The sequence below is a fragment of the Gopherus evgoodei genome, chromosome 5, assembly GCF_007399415.2.
Source record: "Gopherus evgoodei ecotype Sinaloan lineage chromosome 5, rGopEvg1_v1.p, whole genome shotgun sequence".
NCBI classification, from domain to species: Eukaryota; Metazoa; Chordata; order Testudines; family Testudinidae; genus Gopherus; species Gopherus evgoodei.
The window spans coordinates 81606513-81630409 of NC_044326.1; the positions used below are offsets into that span (position 1 = coordinate 81606513).

The 23897-nt window shown below is 38.5% G+C and overlaps 1 protein-coding gene across 2 annotated transcripts in view; it reads right to left on the minus strand.

The window, feature by feature from the left end:
• Window positions 1-7307: 7307 nt before the first annotated feature.
• The window catches only part of GUCY1B1 (guanylate cyclase 1 soluble subunit beta 1), a 59407-nt gene continuing 42817 nt past the window's right edge, over window positions 7308-23897 (minus strand). For both annotated transcript variants that reach the window (XM_030564973.1, XM_030564972.1), the window contains 9 exons: window positions 21524-21754; window positions 20943-21059; window positions 19701-19834; window positions 18586-18783; window positions 14878-15115; window positions 14291-14431; window positions 11603-11757; window positions 10648-10774; window positions 7308-8426 (listed from right to left, as the gene is read on the minus strand). In XM_030564973.1, the coding sequence (XP_030420833.1) occupies window positions 8403-8426; window positions 10648-10774; window positions 11603-11757; window positions 14291-14431; window positions 14878-15115; window positions 18586-18783; window positions 19701-19834; window positions 20943-21059; window positions 21524-21754 (1365 nt within the window). In that variant the 3' untranslated portion in view covers window positions 7308-8402. The remainder of the gene's footprint in view (window positions 8427-10647; window positions 10775-11602; window positions 11758-14290; window positions 14432-14877; window positions 15116-18585; window positions 18784-19700; window positions 19835-20942; window positions 21060-21523; window positions 21755-23897) is intronic.

A 23897-nucleotide genomic window follows, 5' to 3' on the forward strand; every position in this document is an offset into this window, starting at 1 on the left:
ACCCAAATAAATCTGTTTTACTCTGTAGAAGGCTTATACAGGATAAACTCATAAATTTTTCGCCCTCTATAACACTGAGAGATATGCACAGCTGTTTGCGCCCCCTGCCAGGTATTAATATATATTCTGGGTTAATTAATAAATCAAAAGTGATTTTATTAAATACAGAAAGTAGGATTTAAGTGGTTCCAAGTAATAGCAGACAGAACAAAGTGCATTACCAAGTAAAATAAAATAAAACATGCAAATCTAAGTCTAATACAGTAATAAGACTGAATACAGATAAAATCTCACCCTCAGAGATGTTTCAGTAAGTTTTTTTCACAGACTGGATGCCTTCCTACTCTGGGAACAATCTTTTCCCCTGGTACAGCCCTTGTTCCAGCTCAGGTGGTAGCTAGGGGATTTATCATGATGACTCGCCTCTTTGTTCTGTTCCACTCACTTATATATCTTTTGCATAAGGCGGGAATCTTTTGTCCCTCTCTGGGTTCCCACCCCCTCCTTCTCAATGGAAAAACACCAGGTTAAAGATGGATTCCAGTTCAGGTGACATGATCATGTCACTGTAAGACTTCATTACCCACTTGCTAGCACACACATATACAAGAAGACTTACAAGTAAAATAGAGCCATCTGCAGAAATTGCCCTGGTTGCTGGGAGCCAGGAAGATTCCAAACCATTAATGGCTCACACTTTGCATAATTACAATAGGCTCTCAGAGTTATATTTCATATTTCTAGTTTTGGATACAAGAGCAGTATATTTATACAAATAGGATGATCACACTCAGTAGATTATAAGCTTTGTAATGATACCTTACAAGAGACCTTTTGCATTAAGCATATTCCAGTTACATTATATTCATACTTATTAGCATATTTTCATAAAATCATATAGAGTGCAGCATCACGAATATATTCATGCATTAAATAAAGTGAACATAGTGGTAATATATTACTGCAGGAATAGAATAATTAATTATATTTTAGTGAAAAGATGTTATTGATATACACTCACCTACACCTAAAGGTCCAAATTCAGACTTTGACAGAGTTGCACAGGACAAAGGTCAATGAAAAGCCTGAAAACTTTTGACACAAATGTGCCAAATAATCAGATTTGTCACAGAAGATTTGGATGTCTTCATAAGATAACCCTTACGGTCTGCCAGTTTGGGCTAGTAGGTCTGATCTAAAACCCATTGAAACCAATGGGAATCTTTATTGATGTCTTCCATTACTTTGTATCAGTCCCTGTACTGTGAATGATGTCTGTATATTATGCAAGAAATCTTGGGTCAATGGAAATGAGGAGCTCAATGAAAGTAAAAGCCAGGCCAAAGTTTTCCAAAAACCTACTGGTTTTGTGGGAGGTCTAACTGAGATACCTGGAGCCGAAATTTCAGAAGTTCTGAGGATCAGCTGCTCTACTGAATATATTGTACTTTTCTGCATAATCTAATCTCTCTTATTTGCTGTATACTCAGCTGGAGCAGTATCAAAAAAGCATCGGTTTTTGGAAAAAAATATTGAAAAACATTGATTTAATTTTAACTCTTCCCCTCTCCCTTTCTGCAATATGCTGCCTGCTTTATAATATGACAGAGATAGAAAAGATATCAAAGGCAGCCAAAGGAATCAGATTCCTACAGTGGAAGCAAGCTGTGGTGCCACTGTAAGAGAACAGATCATATTCTTTGCAGAGGAAGCCTCATTTGAGAAAAATCACACCAAGCTGAGTTGATTTCCATGTTTTTCTTGAGTAAGGACTGCAGCATTTGTCCCATGCAGATTACAACACAATTAGATCGAACATTAGGTTCCTTGTTTCAGGCACAACTTTTCCTTTGAACTTTCCCCTACTTAGACTTTTTTAGCATCCTGAGATAAAATTGTCTATGAAAAAAGTCTATGAAACAAACTCTAGTGCTGACAATTAGCTAGTTGTGTTCAAGAACTTAAAGAAGTGTTAAGTGTACCAATTCATGGGTGAGTGAACTTCAAAGACATGTTTAAAGATATTATTGTATATCTAGATAATTCATTTGTTAGATTAGATGTTAATTGTATTTATCTTCATCTACCTACATCCTATTTAACGTAGATTAGTGTAACTCAATTAACCTGTTGCTGCTAAGTATATACTTTTTCATGTTCTGTAACTCTGTAATTACCTTTACACTATATGCAATTCTGCTTAATTAACATTACGTCAAAAGGCCTGTATTTAAAGGTTTAGAAGTGAAGTTACTTGATACGTAAAATCTAATGAAAACCTATTCCTAATGGGTTTACATTATCTCTAAATGATCCATGAACTGGAATTGAAATCTTAGAACTCTGAATGAGGTGGTTGTTGACTTTGAAGCATGGATCACTATGTGAAAGACAACGGAAAATCCTCAGACTGCTTTTGGTCAACAAAGCAAGCCCCATGGGATGATAAAAATGCTTGCTACATTGTTTTCATCTATAAAAAGGTACACGGGGGGTGATTCTGCCTCATCTGAATGCTATGGGGGGCATTCCAGACAACAGACAGAGGGCTCCAAAAACATTTTTTTGGGGAGACCTGGGGAACTTATGAAAAGACACCAAGAGGCTGGCAGACTACTACACCTCTACAATCATTTGGACTACAAACTCTGATCCAACTGTAATGTATTTTATCTAATAAATCTTTAGTTTAGTTTAATAAAGAAATTGGCTACCCTGCATCTTTAGTGTGAAATCGAGTCAAGACGCATCCAGTGACTTGGAGTGAGTGACTGATCCTTTAGGGTTGGAAGAACCTAATATATTTTTCTATATGTTTCTGACAGTTTGACCTGAGTTTGGCACTCTTAGCTGTGAGCCACTCCAGGCACCATGACACAAACATTGGTAGTTTTGCCTCATATTATTTAGATTGGATGCCACTATATCATTTTAAATTGGAAAAAAAAATAAACCAATTAAATAAAAGAGGCATTGAAATATAGGTTAAAAAAATCAAATAACTGTAACAATTTTTAGTGTAATCTAAGAGGAACATTTAACGCAAGACCAATTTTAATAACCAAAGTGGTTCAGTATCTAAACTGCACAGGTTCCTTTGGGGAAAAAAGCATTCTCTACATATGAGCTATTATGGTGCTGCAGTAGATTGGTATATACATATTTCACTCATTGAAATGGCCAAAATACATATAGCAAGAACATAAACTTTGAGCACTATTTGAATTTTTCATAGTACCCCAACTTCACTGAACTTGCAACGTAATGCAAAAACTTAACAGTGACCTCTTTTGTTTTTGTATCAGTTTATCAACAACTCAGCACATCTCACAACATGCATTTGGGAAATTATTCTACCTGAACCTTGCAGAGGTCAATGTTAAGGCTTTGTGTTAGAGTGCAGGTTTGATGAAGTCAGGGTGCATATTGCTTTTGAATATCTGTGGGGGGTGGAAGTGGAGCCTTATGGAGTGTTGGAGTATGTTAGACTGGCTAACCTAGTAAGGAGGGCTTTAAACTAGGTTCGACGGGGACAGGTGAGCAAAGCCCACAGGTAAGTGGGGAACAAGACCTGGGAGATGGGTTGGAAACAGGAGGGAGCACGGGCTATAATGGCAGAGAGGGAGGGTCAGGGCAAAGCTGGGAGGCAAGATCAAACCAGTATCTTAGATGCCTTTATACAAATGCAAGAAGTATGGGTAATAAGCAGGAAGAACTGGAAGTGCTAATAAATAAATACAACTATGACATTATTGGCATTACTGAAACTTGGTGGGATAATACACACGACTGGAATGTTGGTGTGGATGGGTATAGTTTGCTCAGGAAGGATAGACAGGGGAAAAAGGGAGGAGGTGTTGCCTTATATATTAAAAATGTACACACTTGGACTGAGGTGGAGATGGACATAGGAGACGGAAGGGTGGAGAGTCTCTGGGTTAGGCTAAAAGGGGTAAAAAACACAGGTGATGTCGTGCTGGGAGTCTACTACAGGCCACCTAATCAGGCGGAAGAGGTGGATGAGGTTTTTTTCAAACAACTAACAAAATCATCCAAAGCCCAAGATTTGGTGGTGATGGGGGACTTCAACTATCCAGATATATGTTGGGAAAATAACACCGCGGGGCACAGACTATCCAATAAGTTCCTGGACTGCATTGCAGACAACTTTTTATTTCAGAAAGCTGAAAAAGCTACTAGGGGGGAAGCTGTTCTAGACTTGATTTTAACCAATAGGGAGGAACTTGTTGAGAATTTAAAAGTAGAAGGAAGCTTGGGTGAAAGTGATCATGAAATCATAGAATTTGCAATTCTAAGGAAGGGTAGAAAGGAGTACAGCAGAATAGAGACAATGGATTTCAGGAAGGTGGATTTTGGTAAGCTCAGAGAGCTGATAGGCAAGGTCCCATGGGAATTAAGACTGAGGGGAAAAACAACTGAGGAAAGTTGGCAGTTTTTCAAAGGGACGCTATTAAGGGCCCAAAAGCAAGTTATTCCGATGGTTAGGAAAGATAGAAAATGTGGCAAAAGACCACCTTGGCTTACCCTTGAGATCTTGCATGACCTACAAAATAAAAAGGCGGCATATAAAAAATGGAAACTAGGTCAGATCACGAAGGATGAATATAGGCAAATAACACAGGAATGCAGAGGCAAGATTAGAAAAGCAAAGGCACAAAATGAACTCAAACTAGCTATGGGAATAAAGGGAAACAAGAAGACTTTTTATCAATACATTAGAAGCAAGAGGAAGACTAAGGACAGGGTAGGCCCACTGCTCAATGAGTAGGGGGTAACAGTAACGGGAGACTTAGAAATGGCAGAGATGCTTAATGACTTCTTTGTTTCGGTCTTCACTGAGAAGTCTGAAGGAATGTCTAGTATAGTGAATGCTTACGGGAAGAGGGTAGGTTTAGAAGAGAAAATAAGGAAAGAGCAAGTAAAAAATCACTTAGAAAAGTTAGATGCCTGCAAGTCACCAGGGCCTGATGAAATGCATCCTAGAATACTCAAGGAGTTAATAGAGGAAGTATCTGAGCCTCTAGCTATTATCTTTGGGAAATCATGGGAGACGGGGGAGATTCCAGAAGACTGGAAGGGGGCAAATATAGTGCCCATCTATAAAAAGGGAAATAAAAACAACCCAGGAAACTACAGATCAGTTAGTTTAACTTCTGTGCCAGGGAAGATAATGGAGCAGGTAATCAAAGAAATCATCTGCAAACACTTGGAAGGTGGTAAGGTGATAGGGAATAGCCAGCATGGATTTGTAAAGAACAAATCATGTCAAACTAATCTGATAGCGTTCTTTGATAGGATAACGAGCCTTGTGGATAAGGGAGAAGCGGTGGATGTGATATACCTAGACTTTAGTAAGGCATTTGATACAGTTTCGCATGATATTCTTATAGATAAGCTAGGAAAGTACAATTTAGATGGGGCTACTATAAGGTGGGTGCATAACTGGCTGGATAACCGTACTCAGAGAGTAGTTGTTAATGGCTCCCAATCCTGCTGGAAAGGTATAACAAGTGGGGTTCCGCAGGGGTCTGTTTTGGGACCAGTTCTGTTCAATATCTTCATCAACGATTTAGATGTTGACATAGAAAGTACGCTTATTAAGTTTGCGGACGATACCAAACTGGGAGGGATTGCAACTGCTCTGGAGGACAGGGTCAAAATTCAAAATGATCTGGACAAATTGGAGAAATGGTCTGAGGTAAACAGGATGAAGTTCAATAAAGATAAATGCAAAGTGCTCCACTTAGGAAGGAACAATCAGTTTCACACATACAGAATGGGAAGAGACTGTCTAGGAAGGAGTATGGCAGAAAGAGATCTAGGGGTCATAGTGGACCACAAGCTTAATATGAGTGAACAGTGTGATACTGTTGCAAAAAAAGCAAACGTGATCCTGGGATGCATTAACAGGTGTGTTGTAAACAAGACACGAGAAGTCATTCTTCCGCTTTACTCTGCGCTGGTTAGGCCTCAACTGGAGTATTGTGTCCAGTTCTGGGCACCGCATTTCAAGAAAGATGTGGAGAAATTGGAGAGGGTCCAGAGAAGAGCAACAAGAATGATTAAAGGTCTTGAGAACATGACCTATGAAGGAAGGCTGAAGGAATTGGGTTTGTTTAGTTTGGAAAAGAGAAGACTGAGAGGGGACCTGATAGCAGTTTTCAGGTATCTAAAAGGGTGTCATCAGGAGGAGGGAGAAAACTTGTTCACCTTAGCCTCCAATGATAGAACAAGAAGCAATGGGCTTAAACTGCAGCAAGGGAGATTTAGGTTGGACATTAGGAAAAAGTTCCTAACTGTCAGGGTAGTTAAACACTGGAATAGATTGCCTAGGGAAGTTGTGGAATCTCCATCGCTGGAGATATTTAAGAGTAGGTTAGATAAATGTCTATCAGGGATGGTCTAGACAGTATTTGGTCCTGCCATGAGTGCAGGGGACTGGACTCGATGACCTCTTGAGGTCCCTTCCAGTCCTAGAGTCTATGAGTCTATGTTATCAACAGCTGCAAACAATCTGAAGGTGGAAAAGAATGTACAAGGATTGCCACTTAACTTCCAATTTCCTTGCTTTTAAACTTTTGGGTGAATGAGCTGAGTCCTCACACAACCTTCACTGTCATTAGATGTAATTTTATGTTGCTAATTATTGCTTAAATGTATCAAAAGTAATGACTGTACATGCAATTTTATGTCCTCATTGACTTTTTTGTGAGGAGAGAATCTGCACATTTCAAGCACTACTTTAATCTAAGGCCCTGATCCTGTAACCAGTTCCACAGGGGCAGGCTTCTGCACCCATACAAGCACTGACTGCAGGACTGAAGCCATAGTTTGGCAAACAGCTAAAGAATGCACTCTGCATAATCCTTCCCTGGGGACTGCATCTTGACTTGGTGGGGAGGCTTGTGTGCTCCAGTGACCCTGTGAACTATGCTGGCAGGAGTTTTAACTCCTGCTAAGGGCACTTCAGCTGGACATGTCAAGGTACAGAAAGGGACCAGATGAAAAGCAGTCCTCTGATCCTCGAAATTGGGGGTTGAATGATAGACCAATAACCTATTCTCATAAAAAAGTTAAGCTTTAGAAACAAACACAGTGGGGTAGACATTTCAGCAAACAGCATGATAGACAAGGATGGCAGAGCCTTGTTCATGCCCTAAGTGACATCTGACAGCACAGGAAGGATTCAGATTCAGACTTCACATAACAGAATTAAGGAGAAGATGTTCTAGCAAATGTAGTATTCAGACGTTTATTTTTATTGAAGAAATAAAGTTTCCAAAGACCAAATGGAAAAAATAATTTATTGCAGCTCCTTTTACACAGAAGCATGAAACATTTATACATATATTTTTGTGCTGATGAGAGATATACTATAGACAAACTTTCATTTTGTACACATAAGTAATCGCACTGTACTAACATATAACTGTATAAAGCAGATATTCAGAAAATATCATTGAGCTAAGAATTAATATATTATTCCAAGAGGAATGCCCTATACATTGAAACTAATTTAATTATTCCTGACTTGTTATCCAGAATACTATCATATTCTTCCAAGGGCTGAAACAAAATCACTTCTGAAAACTAAAGAGACCAAAACAAAAGGCTTTGCCTGACAACCTTGCCCCACCAGTGTGCCTTTCAGTGTTTATGGTTTATTGAAAAAGAACCAAAGCACTGTGAGTGGTACAAAATTGTCCAGCAATCTATTATGCACAAGTCAGTTGCAGTCAGTTAATATAAATCAATGAAAACAAAACGGCAAGAGAGCAGCATTTGGATAGAATTACATTTACACACAATTCAAATTGCGGTATCAGACAACCACCCCCCTCTTCTCAATATAAAAAATGTATATGTAGTATATACAGGTGGAAATTGTACAATACCATCAAAAGAGCTGTTGTTTTCTCATCACTAATTAGCACAGTATGTCAAGTGTTATTCCCTGAAGGAACTGGACTACCGCATGATGACATACTGAAGGAAAATGGACAGCAGTAATAGAATAGTTTTATAATGATGATGAAGACGAAGAGCACATGTGAAAAGCACCAGATTAAAAGGGTTAGTTATGGCACACACATTGCATAATGTTATTCAGTACTATCAGGACATGAGAAAGGTTACATGATCCACAAAAAGGGCTTGGAATATACACCCACAGCAAAAATACAACAATATCAAAAGCTGAGGCAAACAGCAGCAAGACAGTCTGGAGGAAAGCAATGAATATGATACTTTCATGGTAGGGCGGATACGCAAATGAGAAATGCAAAGCGAAGTAATACCCACAAATCATCATTACTGCCAGACCAGTAAGTTGTTTGGGACGCACTGCACCCTATCCAGCGTCCTCTTCCTCTTCCCCCAGCTCAGTAAACATCTTGCTTTATTTCCTTGAGTGCATGTAAGGGAAGTTTGAGAAATAAGGGATTTTCTTTGAAACAGCAATATGACACGCAGTGACAAAATAAGTTTGATACTTTTCATTGCGGCTTTATTATAAATAAAGAAGACAGTGCATAGTAAAGCAGGAATATTGTTGTTCCAGGATCACAGGCTTTGGGTGCCTTATTAGTAGATTTATGACCATTCTACCTGTTAGGTGACAACGTACCCTAATTTGTCCCTGACTGTCCAAAGCTCCTTGGAAGGCACAGGACTACCCCAGGCACAGATTCCCTCCAGCCATTTATGCTGCAGTGTGTGAAGTCAGAGAGATTGCTGTTGCAAGAGGGAATATGTTTGGGATAAGATTGAGGAACTAGCAGTGTGAGAAGTAAGTGAAGAGTCTCTGAAAATGGGAAACATGGGGTATGAAGCATCTGGAGGGACCTTAGCAATACTTACATCAGCTGCCTCCAACATGGTGGATGCTATATTAAGTAATCAATATTTTTATTCCTTATTCCCTTTATTTTGGCTGCAATTTTCACCATTTTTGGAATGTTGTAAATCATAAAAAGGTAAAAAATCAAAAACAAAAAACAAAAAAAAACCCCTGAGCTTTTCTACTAACTGGGCCGTCCTAGTTCTGTTTTTTTTTAAAACAAACCTGCCTGTCAGCAGTGAAGCTGCAGTTCCACTTTGTTCTAAAAACATGTAAACAAGGGCACCAGGAACTGAAAAACAAACGACAGAGCCAGAGCTACTGTGGCCAATGCTCAGTTCAAATACAGTCCTAAAATTGTTGAGTGCTTAAGTGGAGAACAGAAAAAGAACACAAAATGCAAATATGGGTGCTCGGAAAGCAAAGCCTCCTAGGAGGTAATTATGTTACTGGATGACATAGCTAAATGGTGCTGAGCCACTACAACTTCCTGCTATCTACTGACAGTGCAGAGGCTTCAGGCCTTTTAAGGTTTGGCATAAAATCTCTATCCAGTTGCTGAAAACATTTACCTCTTCTGTTAATTATTGTGATCTAATTAGCAGAAGGGGATGTCATCACTGCCTTCTGGGGTGAAGGGGACGGAAGTGACACATTATCAACATGAATCAATCAATCAGAATCAGAGATAATTTAAAAATAACACGTTATTACTTATATTGCTTATAATGTAGGGAAAAGTGAAAAATGTTTTGATAAAACCTCTTTTACCTCTGCCTATGGATCTTAAATGGAAATGTCAGTCATATGAAACTATGGTATATTCTGCAATTGGTATAAAACACAACTAGCAAAGCATCATCAAAAGGTGACACACAGAATATTAATGAAAGGTTATGGAGTCTGTGCTAAAGACTACAGATAAGTTTTCTAGAGAAAATATAGATTGTTTCCTGAAGTATATTGCCCTGGAATAAGAAATATCAACATTTAGTAGGTACCACTAAAAAGTCAGCATTTGCTTGTTCAAATACTTGCAGTAAAATTGTGGGTAAAATTTGCAAAAGTGACTAAGTGGCTTAGCAGCTTACGTCCCATTTTCAAAAGAGATTTAGGCACTTGGGACTCTGAATGAGACTTAGGCTGCCAAGGCCCAGATTTTTAAAGGTATTTAGATGTTGCTCCTTAAGTCACTTCAGAAAATGGAATTCAGGCTCTGAAGTCACTTTAGTGTTTTTTCAAAGTTCGACTCTGTATCTTTATAAATTAAACATGCAAAAGCCTCTGTCAGGCAGAATCCTGTGCCCGCACAGGGTCCCACTGACTTCAATAGGGAGCCCACACGGAGGTAGTCGCTGGACTTGCATCTAAAAATAGGAGAGACTGCAGTATTTCACTCACTGCAGACAGGCAAATGGAGAGTTTTCAAATGGCACTAACTATAGATGTCAGCTAAATAGAGATGTACTGTATATTACAAAGTCTAATATAATAGAGAAATCTGTAAGGACAGATAAATATTTAAACACTTGGCACTCTCTCAAGGACGTTTTAAAATACAAAAGTGTTTTTTTTAGAGAATGCATAAACAGCAAAGATAAATAATCAAGACATTTAATCTGCTGTCAAGACAGTAAACACATTAATGGGATAACATTTTACAAAATGGTTCATTTCTTGTAGGGAACATTTAGTTTTGCAAGTGAAAATGGTTCTCAGTGGTTTAGATTAAACATCTTGTATTTATGCCTTGTTTTAAAAAAGAATTACTCTTTGGTTAGTCATACCTCTGTCTCTCTACTCTTTCTGGACAAAAACCAAACTTGCATTGGTTCTTTTTTACCCTTCATGGAAACAGGGCCTCTGTGTTCTAGGTGGAATTGAGGATCTGAATTTTCTGGTGACATAAGACACCTGAAATTAAAAACAAACATTAGAGTATCCCTCCACACACATACACATACAGAGAAAACATTAAACATGCTACATCTGAGGGCACATTAATTAGATTGTCAGGCAATATTGTAGGCTGGGCTTAATATGAATAATTGGACGTGGATGATAAATCGATCAGTAGTCTGGAAAAGAATATAGGAATTGGCTAAGGTAAGGGAAAACACCTAGGGAACCATTTATAATGGACAAGGTAACAATGAATAAGATAAGTCTGGAACAGAAGATGAGGAAAAGAGCAAGTAATGCATGGACAGTAAGTGTACAGAGCATTCCGAACAGGGGTTGGTTCCTACAAAGTAACCAAGCCAATCCCAAAACATGTAATGAAACGTATAGTGAATGCAATGAAATGTTTAAATTTATATGAAGGAAGAAGTCTGCTGCATAACTTTGGATGTGTGGTATCCCCTATACCAACTCCCTACACTTGAGTCTGGTCAACTCAGTGTAGCTTTGCTTTATACCAAATAAAGGAACCTGAGTGACAAGCCTGGAGTTGGATTGAATTCTTGGGTAACCTGAGTGGAAGATGTCTGAGGGGAATCCCAACAAATATCTTAAGGTGGTTATCATGTCTCATTACAAATTCCTGTGGCTGAACACAATTGTTTCCTATGGAAATAGTGATTCATAGTAATGCAGCTTGACCCAACATTTCATGAAAATACATGTGCTGTAATATTCTGAGTGGGATTGTCACTATCACCTCTAAAGTTACTTTAAAGGTATATTGATAAAGCTGTTTCTTTTGAAATTCTTATCAAGAAGGGGTTTTGCATTTCTCACCTATAGGTGTACTCAGAAACATTGATTTTTCCTTTTTCTCCAGTGGTTTCTGTTCTGCTTGTTAGATTAACAGTGTTTCCAAAGAGACAGTAGCGCGGCATCCTTTGGCCTATGACACCTGTAACCACCTCCCCAGTGTGGATACCTATTGTTATCTTTAAGAAAAAACAAGTTTGAATGTTTTATAGTTCAAGATCAATTTTATTAACTTGATGTTTCCAACTAAATATATATATAATGTGCATTTTTTAAAATGCTGGAGTTCATCTTTTATAAGACACCAGTCTTGATTCTTTATCGTCTTACACCATGTGTAGTCATTTACTGCTGTGCAGACTGAGTTTAAAATTCAGAATGGTAGTATTCTACACCTACTTTGCACAGTTGTACATGACTGTACAAAGTGCATGACAGTGGAAAATCAGGCCCACTTTTTCAAAGCATAAGGGCAGGTTCGGCTGGAGAAGAATTATCTTGGCACAGGATACTGATGACTACAGGCTCTCTTCTGAGACCCACTCCACAAATCCTGGAGCAGAGGTGTGCCGGTGGTGGGGAATGGAGACTAAGGGGCACAGTGGAAGCTGTTAGGATGATTCTGTGTGGCACGGCCACCTGTAGGAACCCTCCAGGGCTATCTAAGTTACATCAGGTGCCATTTCAACCTCTGTAGCAGCCCACATCTGGAAGGACACAAAGGTGGCTTCACATCACCATAGTCCCATGCCCAGGCTGTGAGTTTTGTGTTGCACTCCCCAAAGGAAGAGCATAAGAATACACTTGTTGATTTTAATGAGTTGTGAGTAATTCAGAGCAGAATTTGGCTGCTGTGCATGTTACCTAAGCCACCTGGAGACTTCAAACACAGAGGTTTACATATTAGGTGCACAAGACACAAGATGATTATATATATATATATATAATATTCTTGTTTAAAAAAGAAACATAAGGATTTTGAAGTTAAAACTTAGAGTAATGAGCAACTTGTAAGTCTAATATATTGCATACTGTCATCTGAACTGAGCACACAGATACATAACTCAAAAATCTCACGTGTGAACACAACTGCAAGGGTGACAGAGTGTCTTCCTTTTCCTTTCACCAAGTCCACTGCCTGAAATTAATTATTAACCCCATCTAATCACCAAGGTGCACAGCATATCTTGGATAGCACAGGGCAGTACTTATAATATTAATAATAATAATGGCTGAATTACACAGCTTTTTGATAAAATCATCATGACAAATTCTCTATTACAGGAGCATATATCCAATAGAGCTTCTCCAGAGTGAGAGCCCACCTCTTGTTAAAATAGGTGGTCTGTGAGATTGTTTTATTTCTGCCCCATTCAGAATAACTGCTGTTTTTGCTAATGAGGGGCATGATTCCACTCCCAGGAAAACTGGTGTAAATCATGAGTACTTCCAACGGAGCCTTGCAAAATGGCTTCTTTCTATAAATGATGAGTGAATTACTCATAATTCATGCCTACAGGAATCAAAAGAATGGGTGGGAGTTATTACTTTAAAAACAAATAGTTTGATTCCTGTTTTGATTAAATTAAGCAGTTATTGAATTAAATGGAAGGCACCAGCCTACATTTTTCCATACAAATTATGAGTTACACTGACTCAGAATTAAGAACGTGTCCCTTTCCATGAAACCCTGTACATATACAAACTAATTTGGAACTGGGAAAATCTTGCAATTATTTCACTACATTTTTAACAAAGCCCAATTCATATACTGTAACAACTGGCTCCAAATTTATAATTCTAAAAACATGAGCCAGCAGGATTTCTTACTTATGGAGGATCCCAACCATTTAATATATAATGATTTTATTCAGTGATGAAAAGGTCTCAAGTAAATTATGGTACATACACTTGAAGAACCCTACAAAGATAGTATTTGTTCGGGGGGGCTTTGTGGCTCAGTTTCATACAGACATGATGCTTTTTAGCAAAGATGCTTTTCACTATGAAGAATGGGCTAAGTCCTTTAAAAGACTTCTCAGTTATTGCAGAGCATCATATCAGGCCGTCTTCACTTCTATACTCACAAATACAGTGAAACACCCAGGACCTAATAAGCTACTGGCAGAAGCAGGGACAACTCCATTCAAGTATATGGGAATGTGCCTGTTTATCCAGCGGTTATTTTTCTGAAAATGAGAGATTATTACAAGACGTCTAATTCTGTGTTAATTCAAAATGTAACTTCTAGTAGTCACAGTACTGCCATTCTCCACTTCAACAAATGCCTATGGAAACATACATTGCTCTAGAATGAAAGATTTTCCCATGCCGGCTGGTGGCTCTGAACCAGAATCAAAATGGGTTGTTGAGAGTACCCTATCATTCTATACTCTGTGCTTCAAGCAAATACATATTGCACTCAGATGGGGATTTGCAGCTTGCACACTGAAATCAATGGCAGCCAAACATACATGGCTATGGGCAGAATTTGGTCCTTAAGATTGGTAAACACAGTAACTATGTTTTGGGAGTTTGGGGGGATAGGTTACACATGTCACACATTTCTGTTTCTTCATATCACTGAAAAGATCACTCATCTTCTAGCAATAATAAAACTTGTGAAGACTGGACTTTGAGTTTTATGGTATTTCAGTGGTGGGTTTTAAGAAAATTCAACAGGTCTTTACTGAATCCTGGACAAATACTAACCTGTACAGGCTCTCCATCTACTTGAACCTGTCCTGCTATTTCCATCATATCCAATGCCAGGTGGCAGATAGATCGTGCATGATGAATGCATGGCTCTGGTAGACCACTCACTGTCATATACTTGTCTCCAACTGTTTCCACCTATCAAAATATGTTTGGCAATTATGCTTCAGAAAGCTAGACTACTGTAGTGTTTCTTTTAAGATTGCTAGACACTTCAAATACTTTCCCCTTCATCTTTTTCCATATTCCTAACACATTCTTGGAGATTCATGTATACAACTTCTTAAAATTAGTTGGAGAGCTCACTACCTATTGATTAGCAGCTTATTCTACCTTTATTTACCAAAAGTACTTATTTTAATGATTGCATGCATTTATTTCAATGTGCAGAGTTCCAAATAAGAGTTCTTCACTCTGTATATTGTCAAAACTAGCAGTGGACGTGTTCTTTTCTTCACTGCAGACTAAATCCACATCAAAGTTGTGAAAACATGAAAAGTCAATGGACTGAACTGAGATTATATTTATTTTCTGACACTACCTTATAGCAACACAGAAGCAATGCCCTAAAATCTCATGTTTACCTTATAAACAAACGGATTCCTTCGTGAATCAGTCAGAATATCAAATCTTGTGTAAAGGTCATTTAAAAGATTAACAATTTTCATGGCTCCCTCTCCAGAGGCATGTTTACTGCAGAATGCATTGAATCCAACTATGCCACTGAAGAGAATGGTCACATTATCATACCGCTTAGCTGGCACAGGACGCTTGTGTCTTAGTTCATTTGCAACAGATGGTGGAAGGACAGAATACAGCAATCTAGACAGGTAAAATAAGTAAGGGATATGAGAGAGAGACAGAGAGAGAGAAAAATGTATTATTTAAATATGACCCTGAGGGGTTACTATTAATAATTTTCAACAGTTAAGTGATGTACAAGGCTTATACTGGAGTCTATACCTTAAACAGCAGGCTCTGATATACATCAGTGTGGTTCATATGGTTAAGGCAATTACATTACAAACACACATGCTAATAGGGCAAAGCCACCACTTAACTACTAAGAAATATATTGATAATTCCTTTGACAAAATCTGTTAAAGATACCTGGTACTACTATTTCTTATTCCTAAAGTATGTGGGCCAGATCCTCAGCTGGTGTAACCTGGGTTTGCTCCACTGATTTCAATGGGTCTACACCAATTTACACAAGTGCAGTATCTCACTCTTAGGGTTTATTACATTTTTGCAACAAATCAAAAAGTCCATATGACAAAAAGAAAAGTGTATATTGTACATCGCAATGCAAATTAAAAACTAAATCATACACATAGGCCCATATTCTACCCTCATGTTTACCCCTTTTCAGCTGCCACTGTACAGAACTCAAACTCAGCAATTTGCCAAAGCAGTAACAATTCAGGGCTTAGCAAAACAAATCTGGTGGTAATTCAGAAAAAAATATACTACTTTGCAATCTAAAATTACGCACTTTAAACTTCTGGCAGATCTCATTGGTTATACAGCCTAAAATAAACATTATAGGCTAAGAGAGACATGAAAGCTAAGAAGAAAGGAATAAACAGGAGGAAAAAGATGAGGAAGAGAGATAAGACTAATGGATGGATGCATTTCCCCAAAGAAAAATAGATGGAATTTTCTAAAATTACTTTATTTTAAATACATCAAAGTGTTCAGTCTTAATTACTGGAATTACTTAAACTGGCTTAACTCATCCGTGATCTTCCTACACAATTCTAAACTCTCTTGCACCTGATGGGTATGATTGTGGTACCTTCTGCATGTGTGGAAAAAGGGAGGGAAAGAGAGTGCAAGGCGTTTTCCCTCCCTTTATGCAATGTCACACAAGAAATCATGTGTCTTGGTCCTTGCCATCAGCAACTACAAGGAATGAGGCAGAGCTCTGGTGTCAGGGACAGCAAATTCAAAAGAGATTTCACTGGAATGACTTACATGAGCAAGGGCTACTTTCATAAGTAAAGGTTGGGATGGCTGAGTCCTATTTCTATGCTAAGTTTCAAACTTCTGACATTTTTGCTGTAAGTCTGTTCTGAAAATCATGGGCAAAATTGTTTTGCAATCTGATGGTACTAACATCTCTCAGACTGACGTGAGTTTTCAAGTAAGCAAAGATGGCAGGACTGGACCCAAAGTCCCTACTGAAGACTATGTGCTTTTCTAGGTTTTGGTGAGGAAGGGAATAATATATAAATACACGTTAGCTGCAACAGAAAAATCACCTCTGAGCATGTCCAAAATGCATCCACTTAAATATTATTAAAGCCTTTTGTGATATCACTGCACGTTTTCTCTCATTACATTTTTGAGTATTGGAGCTGATGCTCTCAGACTGCTGCTCAGAGAGATCCCACTCCTGCAATCAGCCCTGTGCAGGCGGCCTCCTCTTCCTGCATGAAGTCCCACTAACTACAGTGGGACACTGTGTTAGGATGGAGGTTGCCCATATAGATCAGATCACAGGATCTGAGTCAAGTTTGGGTCAGGGAGATTTTAAATGCCTCACAAACTCAAATTGCATAAGCCTCCATAAAACAAACCATATCAAAACAAAGAACTGTATTGATACTGTAGAGAGGAGACAATCCCTGGCATGAAGAAAATTTTGAAGTTTTTAACGGATTCCACAATATACTGGAAATTTTAAACTTCCATTTAAAAAAGGTGATCTTACACTGATGTACTGCAGCCCCTGCTAACCAAGCCTTGTAGAAAAATGTCTCCAGCTAAAGAAGAGAAGCAGCAAAGGTAGGAACATACCACTCTCACACTCTGTTCACCTCAATGAGGTGTGAAAGTCAAAGCCTAATTGGGACAATTTAAATGCTAACATTTTAAAAGAGATACATGTTTTCTTTGTTTAAAAAAAAGACTCAAATTGCACACAGAAATGATTCAGACAAAGTTCAAAATTAGAAATGCAAAAGCTACACTTCTAACAGCACAAGTTATGCATTACACAAATACAGCATTTTCAGTCCCTAGTTTCCTATTTTATTGTGCACCTTGAAACTATTATCGCTAGGTATGTCTTTAATGTAATATTTTATACAGATGCCAAAAAAGCATAGGATTTGCAACATGGCTCAATGAATACTGTCTTCGGAATCCTAACTTTTAGATTTTCTGATTTTTTGTGCAACCTTTCTGTTGCATTAAATATAGTTATGGACTATTTTCTGGCATGTGTTGGAGCAATAATTGATGCTGCCTTTCCTATTGGGTGCCAAATAGGTTACTGTTCACTGATGGTAAAAGTGTTTTTACAAGTCAAAGAAAACAAACAAAAAGTAGGGATTTTTAAAGCTTCCTTTGTTTTTCAGTTCCTCAACTCATCATTTCCTTGCCACTCATTTGCAGTGACAGCCACCACTCTACAGGATAAGCAATAGGGCAACAGACTTGACAGCAGGACATTGTCAACATCCCTATTAGGTACTGACAGACCTGGAGAAACTTTGCTACTATAACACTGGTGAGTATTTTTCAAATAGGACATTTGACTACTAGTGAAATCCTGCTTGTCTCAGAGCGTGCTACGTAATTTACCAGTAACTAGTCTTCTCTCTAGTTCTCTCTACAGATCATTATGTAATAGTAATAATTTGCATGTTTAATGTACTGTGCACTAGTTCACCTCTCACAAGGCATAGAAAAACCAATTCATAGAATCATACCATAGCAGGACTTTAAATAGTCTTTTATTTTTGGCTGCCTGTAGACTGTAATACAGTTTTCAAATAAGGAAATCAAATTCTGTGTAGCCTGATTGTGTTTTCTGTCATTTTCAAATTTAAATTTTCATAATTAAATGTTACATATGGTAGATCAATAATTACTTATTATATTATATTATTTCTTTCAATGTTATTTCAAATGGCCTGATCCCTATGAATTATCTTCTTTATTTACAGGGAACATAGTAAATTATACAGTGATTTCTGTATCATTGGCATGTTGTCACTAGCTCTGCCTAACACAGCCTCAGCAAGATGTTTTCCTGGAACACTGCTCTCTTAGGTCATTTCTAAAGCTATGGGGACAGTTGCTTCACTTTAGTTTTTAGCGTTTTACAGCAAAGAAAGAAAGGAATCCTTCAGTTTTCTATGCATGTGGTATTCTACATTGCAGCTAATGTTTGAGAACCTTCAGACTACACAACATTATAAAGACAAAAAAGTTTGTGCTCTTTTGGCTCCACAATTACCAGTTGTTTTTGTTCCAGTTTAAAACTGGAAATTAATTCTTACGTGTCTGTCTTTTTCTTCTCATCTTCCAGTGCTCTTAGTGTGTGCTGAAGTCTATCTGTGAGGATCTCCAGTTCTTGAGTTAGCTTGTATTCCTCTCTGAACTGCTCTCCCAAAAGGACTAGGTCACGGGTAGCATCATGCAACGGAATGTCACTCAGATATAACCCTCTTCTGGTTAAATCATCCAAGTTCATCACACTGTTATATCGAGAAATGTATTTCATTATAAAATGAAATGGACATTAAAGTAAACTTGCCTAAGAGATCCTTTAAAATATTGATTAGTAGCAGGGATTGGAGTTAAATGGGTAAATAGTGAGGTAATACTTTTAATTAACGATTGAGAGTATGGTAAAACAAGTAGCTTCCATCAACTGTCTTGTAACTGTACGCATTAATCCATGTCTTTATTGTACATGTGCATACAGAGCTATGATTGATGCATTTTATAAATGTCTAAAATACCCCCCTCCCATAATAGCAATGCTATTATAACCTACTGGTCAGTGTATGTTACCAGTCTCTCACCTGTGCCCACTCCACAAAGGATATGAATATGTTATCTCACTGCTACAAGACTGATCCTTTAGCAAAACTATAAAGGTTTATGCTTTTAGTTCTGAAGGTCCTCAGTTCAATCCCTCATCAGAATCAAGATGAAAGTTGTCATGCTATGACATGAGTCCATTACATAATTTATTTTCCAAATTAATTTTCCACCTGATTCTTAAATATCACTGCATCTCACTGTGAAAACTGCATTGAAACTACTATTTGAGCACATCACCAGATGACAAAGTTGATTCCTAGTTTTAGGGTTATGAAATTCATAAACCAAATGTCATGACTTATTAAAAACCACTCAGTTAATGAGGCGTGCTGCTTAGAAAAAGGTGGGATAATATGTCCCAATGTTTGTAATGAATGATTTTATAAATGCACCACATTCTGTTCTCTACATGCAACTCCCTTATATCACTCGGCTTGCACCACTATAACTTAGAACAGAATCTGGTCCAGTGAGTTTCTGTAGTCATCCACACATTTAGAGACACTCTTGCAATTTGATGGCTATTCCACATTGTCAAATAGAGTACTTTTATTGCTTAAAGTACCTTGGAGAACAAAGAAAGAGAATGCTGTCTGCTTCAGGTAAGTAGATCATTTGACCTTTGAGGCGTAAGCAGCTGATTTCCGTGCCAGTTAGTTCATCTTCACATTCCAACTTTTCTACATCCAACAATCCTTCCTTGTAATGAAAAAAAGTGATGATAATTAAATAATAATGATTCCTGTGTTACTTCACCAAACACATGTGCATGTGCACATGCAAACAGACACACGTAAACCTTCACTAGAGGAAAGATCAGGATGTCTGGAATCTATCCATGAAGCATAGACTACACTGAAGACCAAGTGAACAGTTTTCTTGAACATGGCAAACTAGTATTTTTAACTTTTCTAAGGTTTCCTATCTCAATTACTTTAGTGTCTTTCTTTGCCTGCACAACCACTACTTCCCAGTTTCTTCTGATTTCTTCAAAACAGTTTGATATTTAGCTTGCGCTCTTTCTTTTGTCTGCATTATGTTTTTGTTGACACTGAGACTGCATGCATGAACTTTCAAACAGTAGACTGACAAAAACAGACTCCAATGCAAAACTGCACAACTGGAATTAATTTGCAACCTGGATCCCATCAAATTAGGCCTGAATAAAGACTGAGAGTGGTTGGGTCATTACAAAACCTAAACCTAATTTCTCCCATACTAATTTCCCCCTACTAACACTTTTTTGTCTTCTGTTTAAAATGGGCCTCTCTCATTACCACTACAAAAGTTATTTTTCCTCCCTTTGTATTCTACTGTTAACTGAATTGTCTCATTAGACTGACCTCACACTTGGTAAGGCAACTGCCATGTTTTCATGTATTTATACCTGCTCCTGCATTTTCCACTCCATGCATCTGATGAAGTGGGTTCTAGCCCACGAAAGCTTACGTCCAAATACATTTGTTAGTCTCTAAGGTGCCACAAGGACTCCTTGTTGGTTTTGCTGTTATACAGTTACTCCTAATGGAAGGGTGCAGTTCTGTAATGTCATTTATTGTACAGGATTGTTGTTTGTAAAGAAGGTATCATAGGTGCAAAAGTATGTACCTCCCTGTATCTGCACCTATAGCCCAACCTAACAACCACATATGAATTCAGGCATCTCGCTTTTTCTTGGCCAAAGACACAGAATGGGCTCAGGGCTTACTACTGTGCAAAAGATTTTTGCTGAGGGCCTCCGAGTTTTCTCTTATCTTTGTAAAGTGTACTTACTTATTCAAAACCCAGATGAATGTTATTTGGTTACCTTGCTCCTCAATACAAAGACAGTATTGATATGTGACAGGATCCCATGGAAGCTAATATCAATATGAGGCCGAACCAAGGAAAAAACTGACAATAGATTGCAGTTTCCTGGCTGAAGCTAAAACATAAACAAGACAAACAGAAGCTCATTTTTCTACAACCAGAAAATATTCACATGGTGATTGTATTTCTTTCACTTCATATGCAATGCAAAGTGGAAGAGAATAGAGACAGAGAATGCAGGTGTACATTCTTTACGTAAAATATGAGACTAAACTATGGTTTTCAGGTCATGGCTGTGGTGCCTATGTATTTTAAAGTGCAATTCTATTCTGTAAAGTGACTCTATAGCGCTGCACCATATCGTGTTTGAGGTCTCTCAACATTCCTTCACTTTACAAGTAAAAAGCTGTTTTTTCCAACTGCCCTCCCTAACAAACTCACCTTAGGGTCAAATAGTCAAGTTTTCTCACCCATTATCACAATATACCATAAATAAATAAGAAATTATAACACTTGAGTGTTATTAAAATAGTATCTAAAACACTTGTTACAGTTGTTCACATAAGACAACAGTCTGACCTGTGGAAGGACTCTGTATATAGCATTGCCACACTGCGTTACCACCAGATCTCTGTCAAATATTATGTGGAAAGGAAAAGCCTTGCAGAAAGTGTAAGGACTGATGCGGGACTCTTGGGTCCCATTCTCTTCAAATCTGTCAAGGTCCTCATAAAAATCCTCTTCCTTAGACTCCTTCTCTTCAATTAAAAATTGAGTGTGGTCACATTCTTCATTTCTCTGTTGAATAACCTGGACAAAAGAAGAAAAAGATTGAAGGTAGCAATAGACACTATCACATGTTAAAAACTGGAATTCTGTTGCAAAGACAAGAACACATTTAGAGAAAATAGATACATAAATATCAAAATAATGAGTTCCAGTTCTTGCAAAAATACAGTATTCCCACAGAAATCTCCAGTTTTAAAAAGTCTCTACAAATCAAGGGAGAAAAAGCATTTCTTTATTCAAACACAGTTGCTCGTGGCACTAACTGAAGACTATACAAATATAAACTGTAAATTCTAAATTAAATAGCTATGTATACACCAATTCCAGATCCTGGAAATATGGAGCTACACTCAGCCTTGCATTATGCTTGGTTCTGCTGGTATAGCCCAGAACACAGGACCTCTTGTGAGGAAAGTGCCCCTGGAAGCTTTTGCATTGCCCAAGCCACCTGCATCTTTATTTCTATGGGGAGCCTGCACCTGGTCAATGGATCCCTAAAAGTAGGCAGTGCTGGCTGGGGAGAGAGACCATGGCATAGCTAGTCTAAGGATGGGCTCATGCAGCACTTGGCTTCAGGAGACTTCACTCCTGGGGCTCTTATACAGTATGAAACTGCCCTACCCTGAACTTCCAAGAAAAAGCAGCAGTGCAACCAGCCACCTATCCGCCCCAAGGGCGAAAGAATTCCTTCTTGATGGAGCAAGCCCAAGCTCAAGAAGGGGCAATTAGCACCTACTTGCACCAGTGAAGGTGGATCATGTCTGTGATGTCTGCAGAACATAAATACAATAGTAAATAGCTGGTTTATAACAAAGAAATAGACTAAAGAAAAGCACGAGGCTATTCCCATTTGTAACTCAATATCTGTTATTACAGAGTGAGGCTTTAGCAAACCAAAGTATACACAAGTGTGACCCTTTAGCAAACTATACACTGTTTTCTTTTTTAACAAATTGTTATGACGTGTTAGAATGTGTTTATTGATGCAGACACAGAAGTGAAATGAGGACAGACAGATGCATGGAATTAAGCGGCCGGCCACAACTTTTATTAAACTTTAACATGGGGAGGGGTGCTTCCTGCCCATCATACATACTCTTTAATACCAGACATTTAATTGGTTCCAGTGCAGAGGTTACAGGGCTCCTTACCATACAACCCATAACCGAGGGTGACTCTCCCTAGCTTATCCTTGGGACTCAGCTCTCTCTGAGTCCTAGTACTCTCCCTGCACTGAGGGCCACGGTGCAGCAGAGTGGGGACTTCAGCTCGGGAAAGCCACAAGGTCTCACCCTATTCCATGATCGTTAGGCCCACTGCCAAGTCTTTTGTCTTTGGGAACTGTACATTCTCCTAACTGCACTGAAAATGTGGCCACAAGTTGCAATGAATAAACTCCTCCCCAGTACCTCAGCTAGGTACTATGTGCATTCCTATTTAACCCTCTGTGGCTTGAAGGTCTGGCAAGGAAGGCAAAAAAAGCCCCACCCAAACCAAAAAAAAATCCCTCCCTGGTCCTCTACCAATTGGCCCATGGGAGAAAAATTTCTTCATGGCCCCCAAACAGGCAACTGTCTATACTCACAGCATCTGTCAGGATGGATTTTCATTCTTAGTTCTGGTGAATTGAGTTTGATTGCTGGAACTGAGTTAAAAGAGGTTCCACATGGCTTCCACACTGGGTTAAATCCTGGGAGATGGGGAATGCTGTCCAGTCAGCACCTCTCTCCGGCACCTCTCTCTGCCCAATCAGTTGGCCACTCCTGGGGTGAGAAGCTACATACTGTCCTTAGTAGCATCTCTCTCCTTTGTTGCTGGGATTGTCCCCCTTCACTGCCAAGATCATCTAGTTCCCCACCCGTTGAGGCAGGGGAGTGGCATTTTTCACATATCCATGTTGTTCCATTGATTATTAAGACTAGTCTTTAACTTTAGATATTTGCCCAGCTCTGAGCAGACATGCAAATGTGTTACTGATCACAACAAAGGAAAAAAATTAGGCAATCTTCCAGCTGTTTCAATGGGCATGACTGTGTGCAAACTAAGGACCCTGAATTTGCAATCATTACTCATGAAAGCAATACGGGTTACAGGATCAGGCCCTATAGTTAAAACTAAAAGCATCTTCTCCAAACCACAGCTGTTAATGTGTAATATTTAAAAA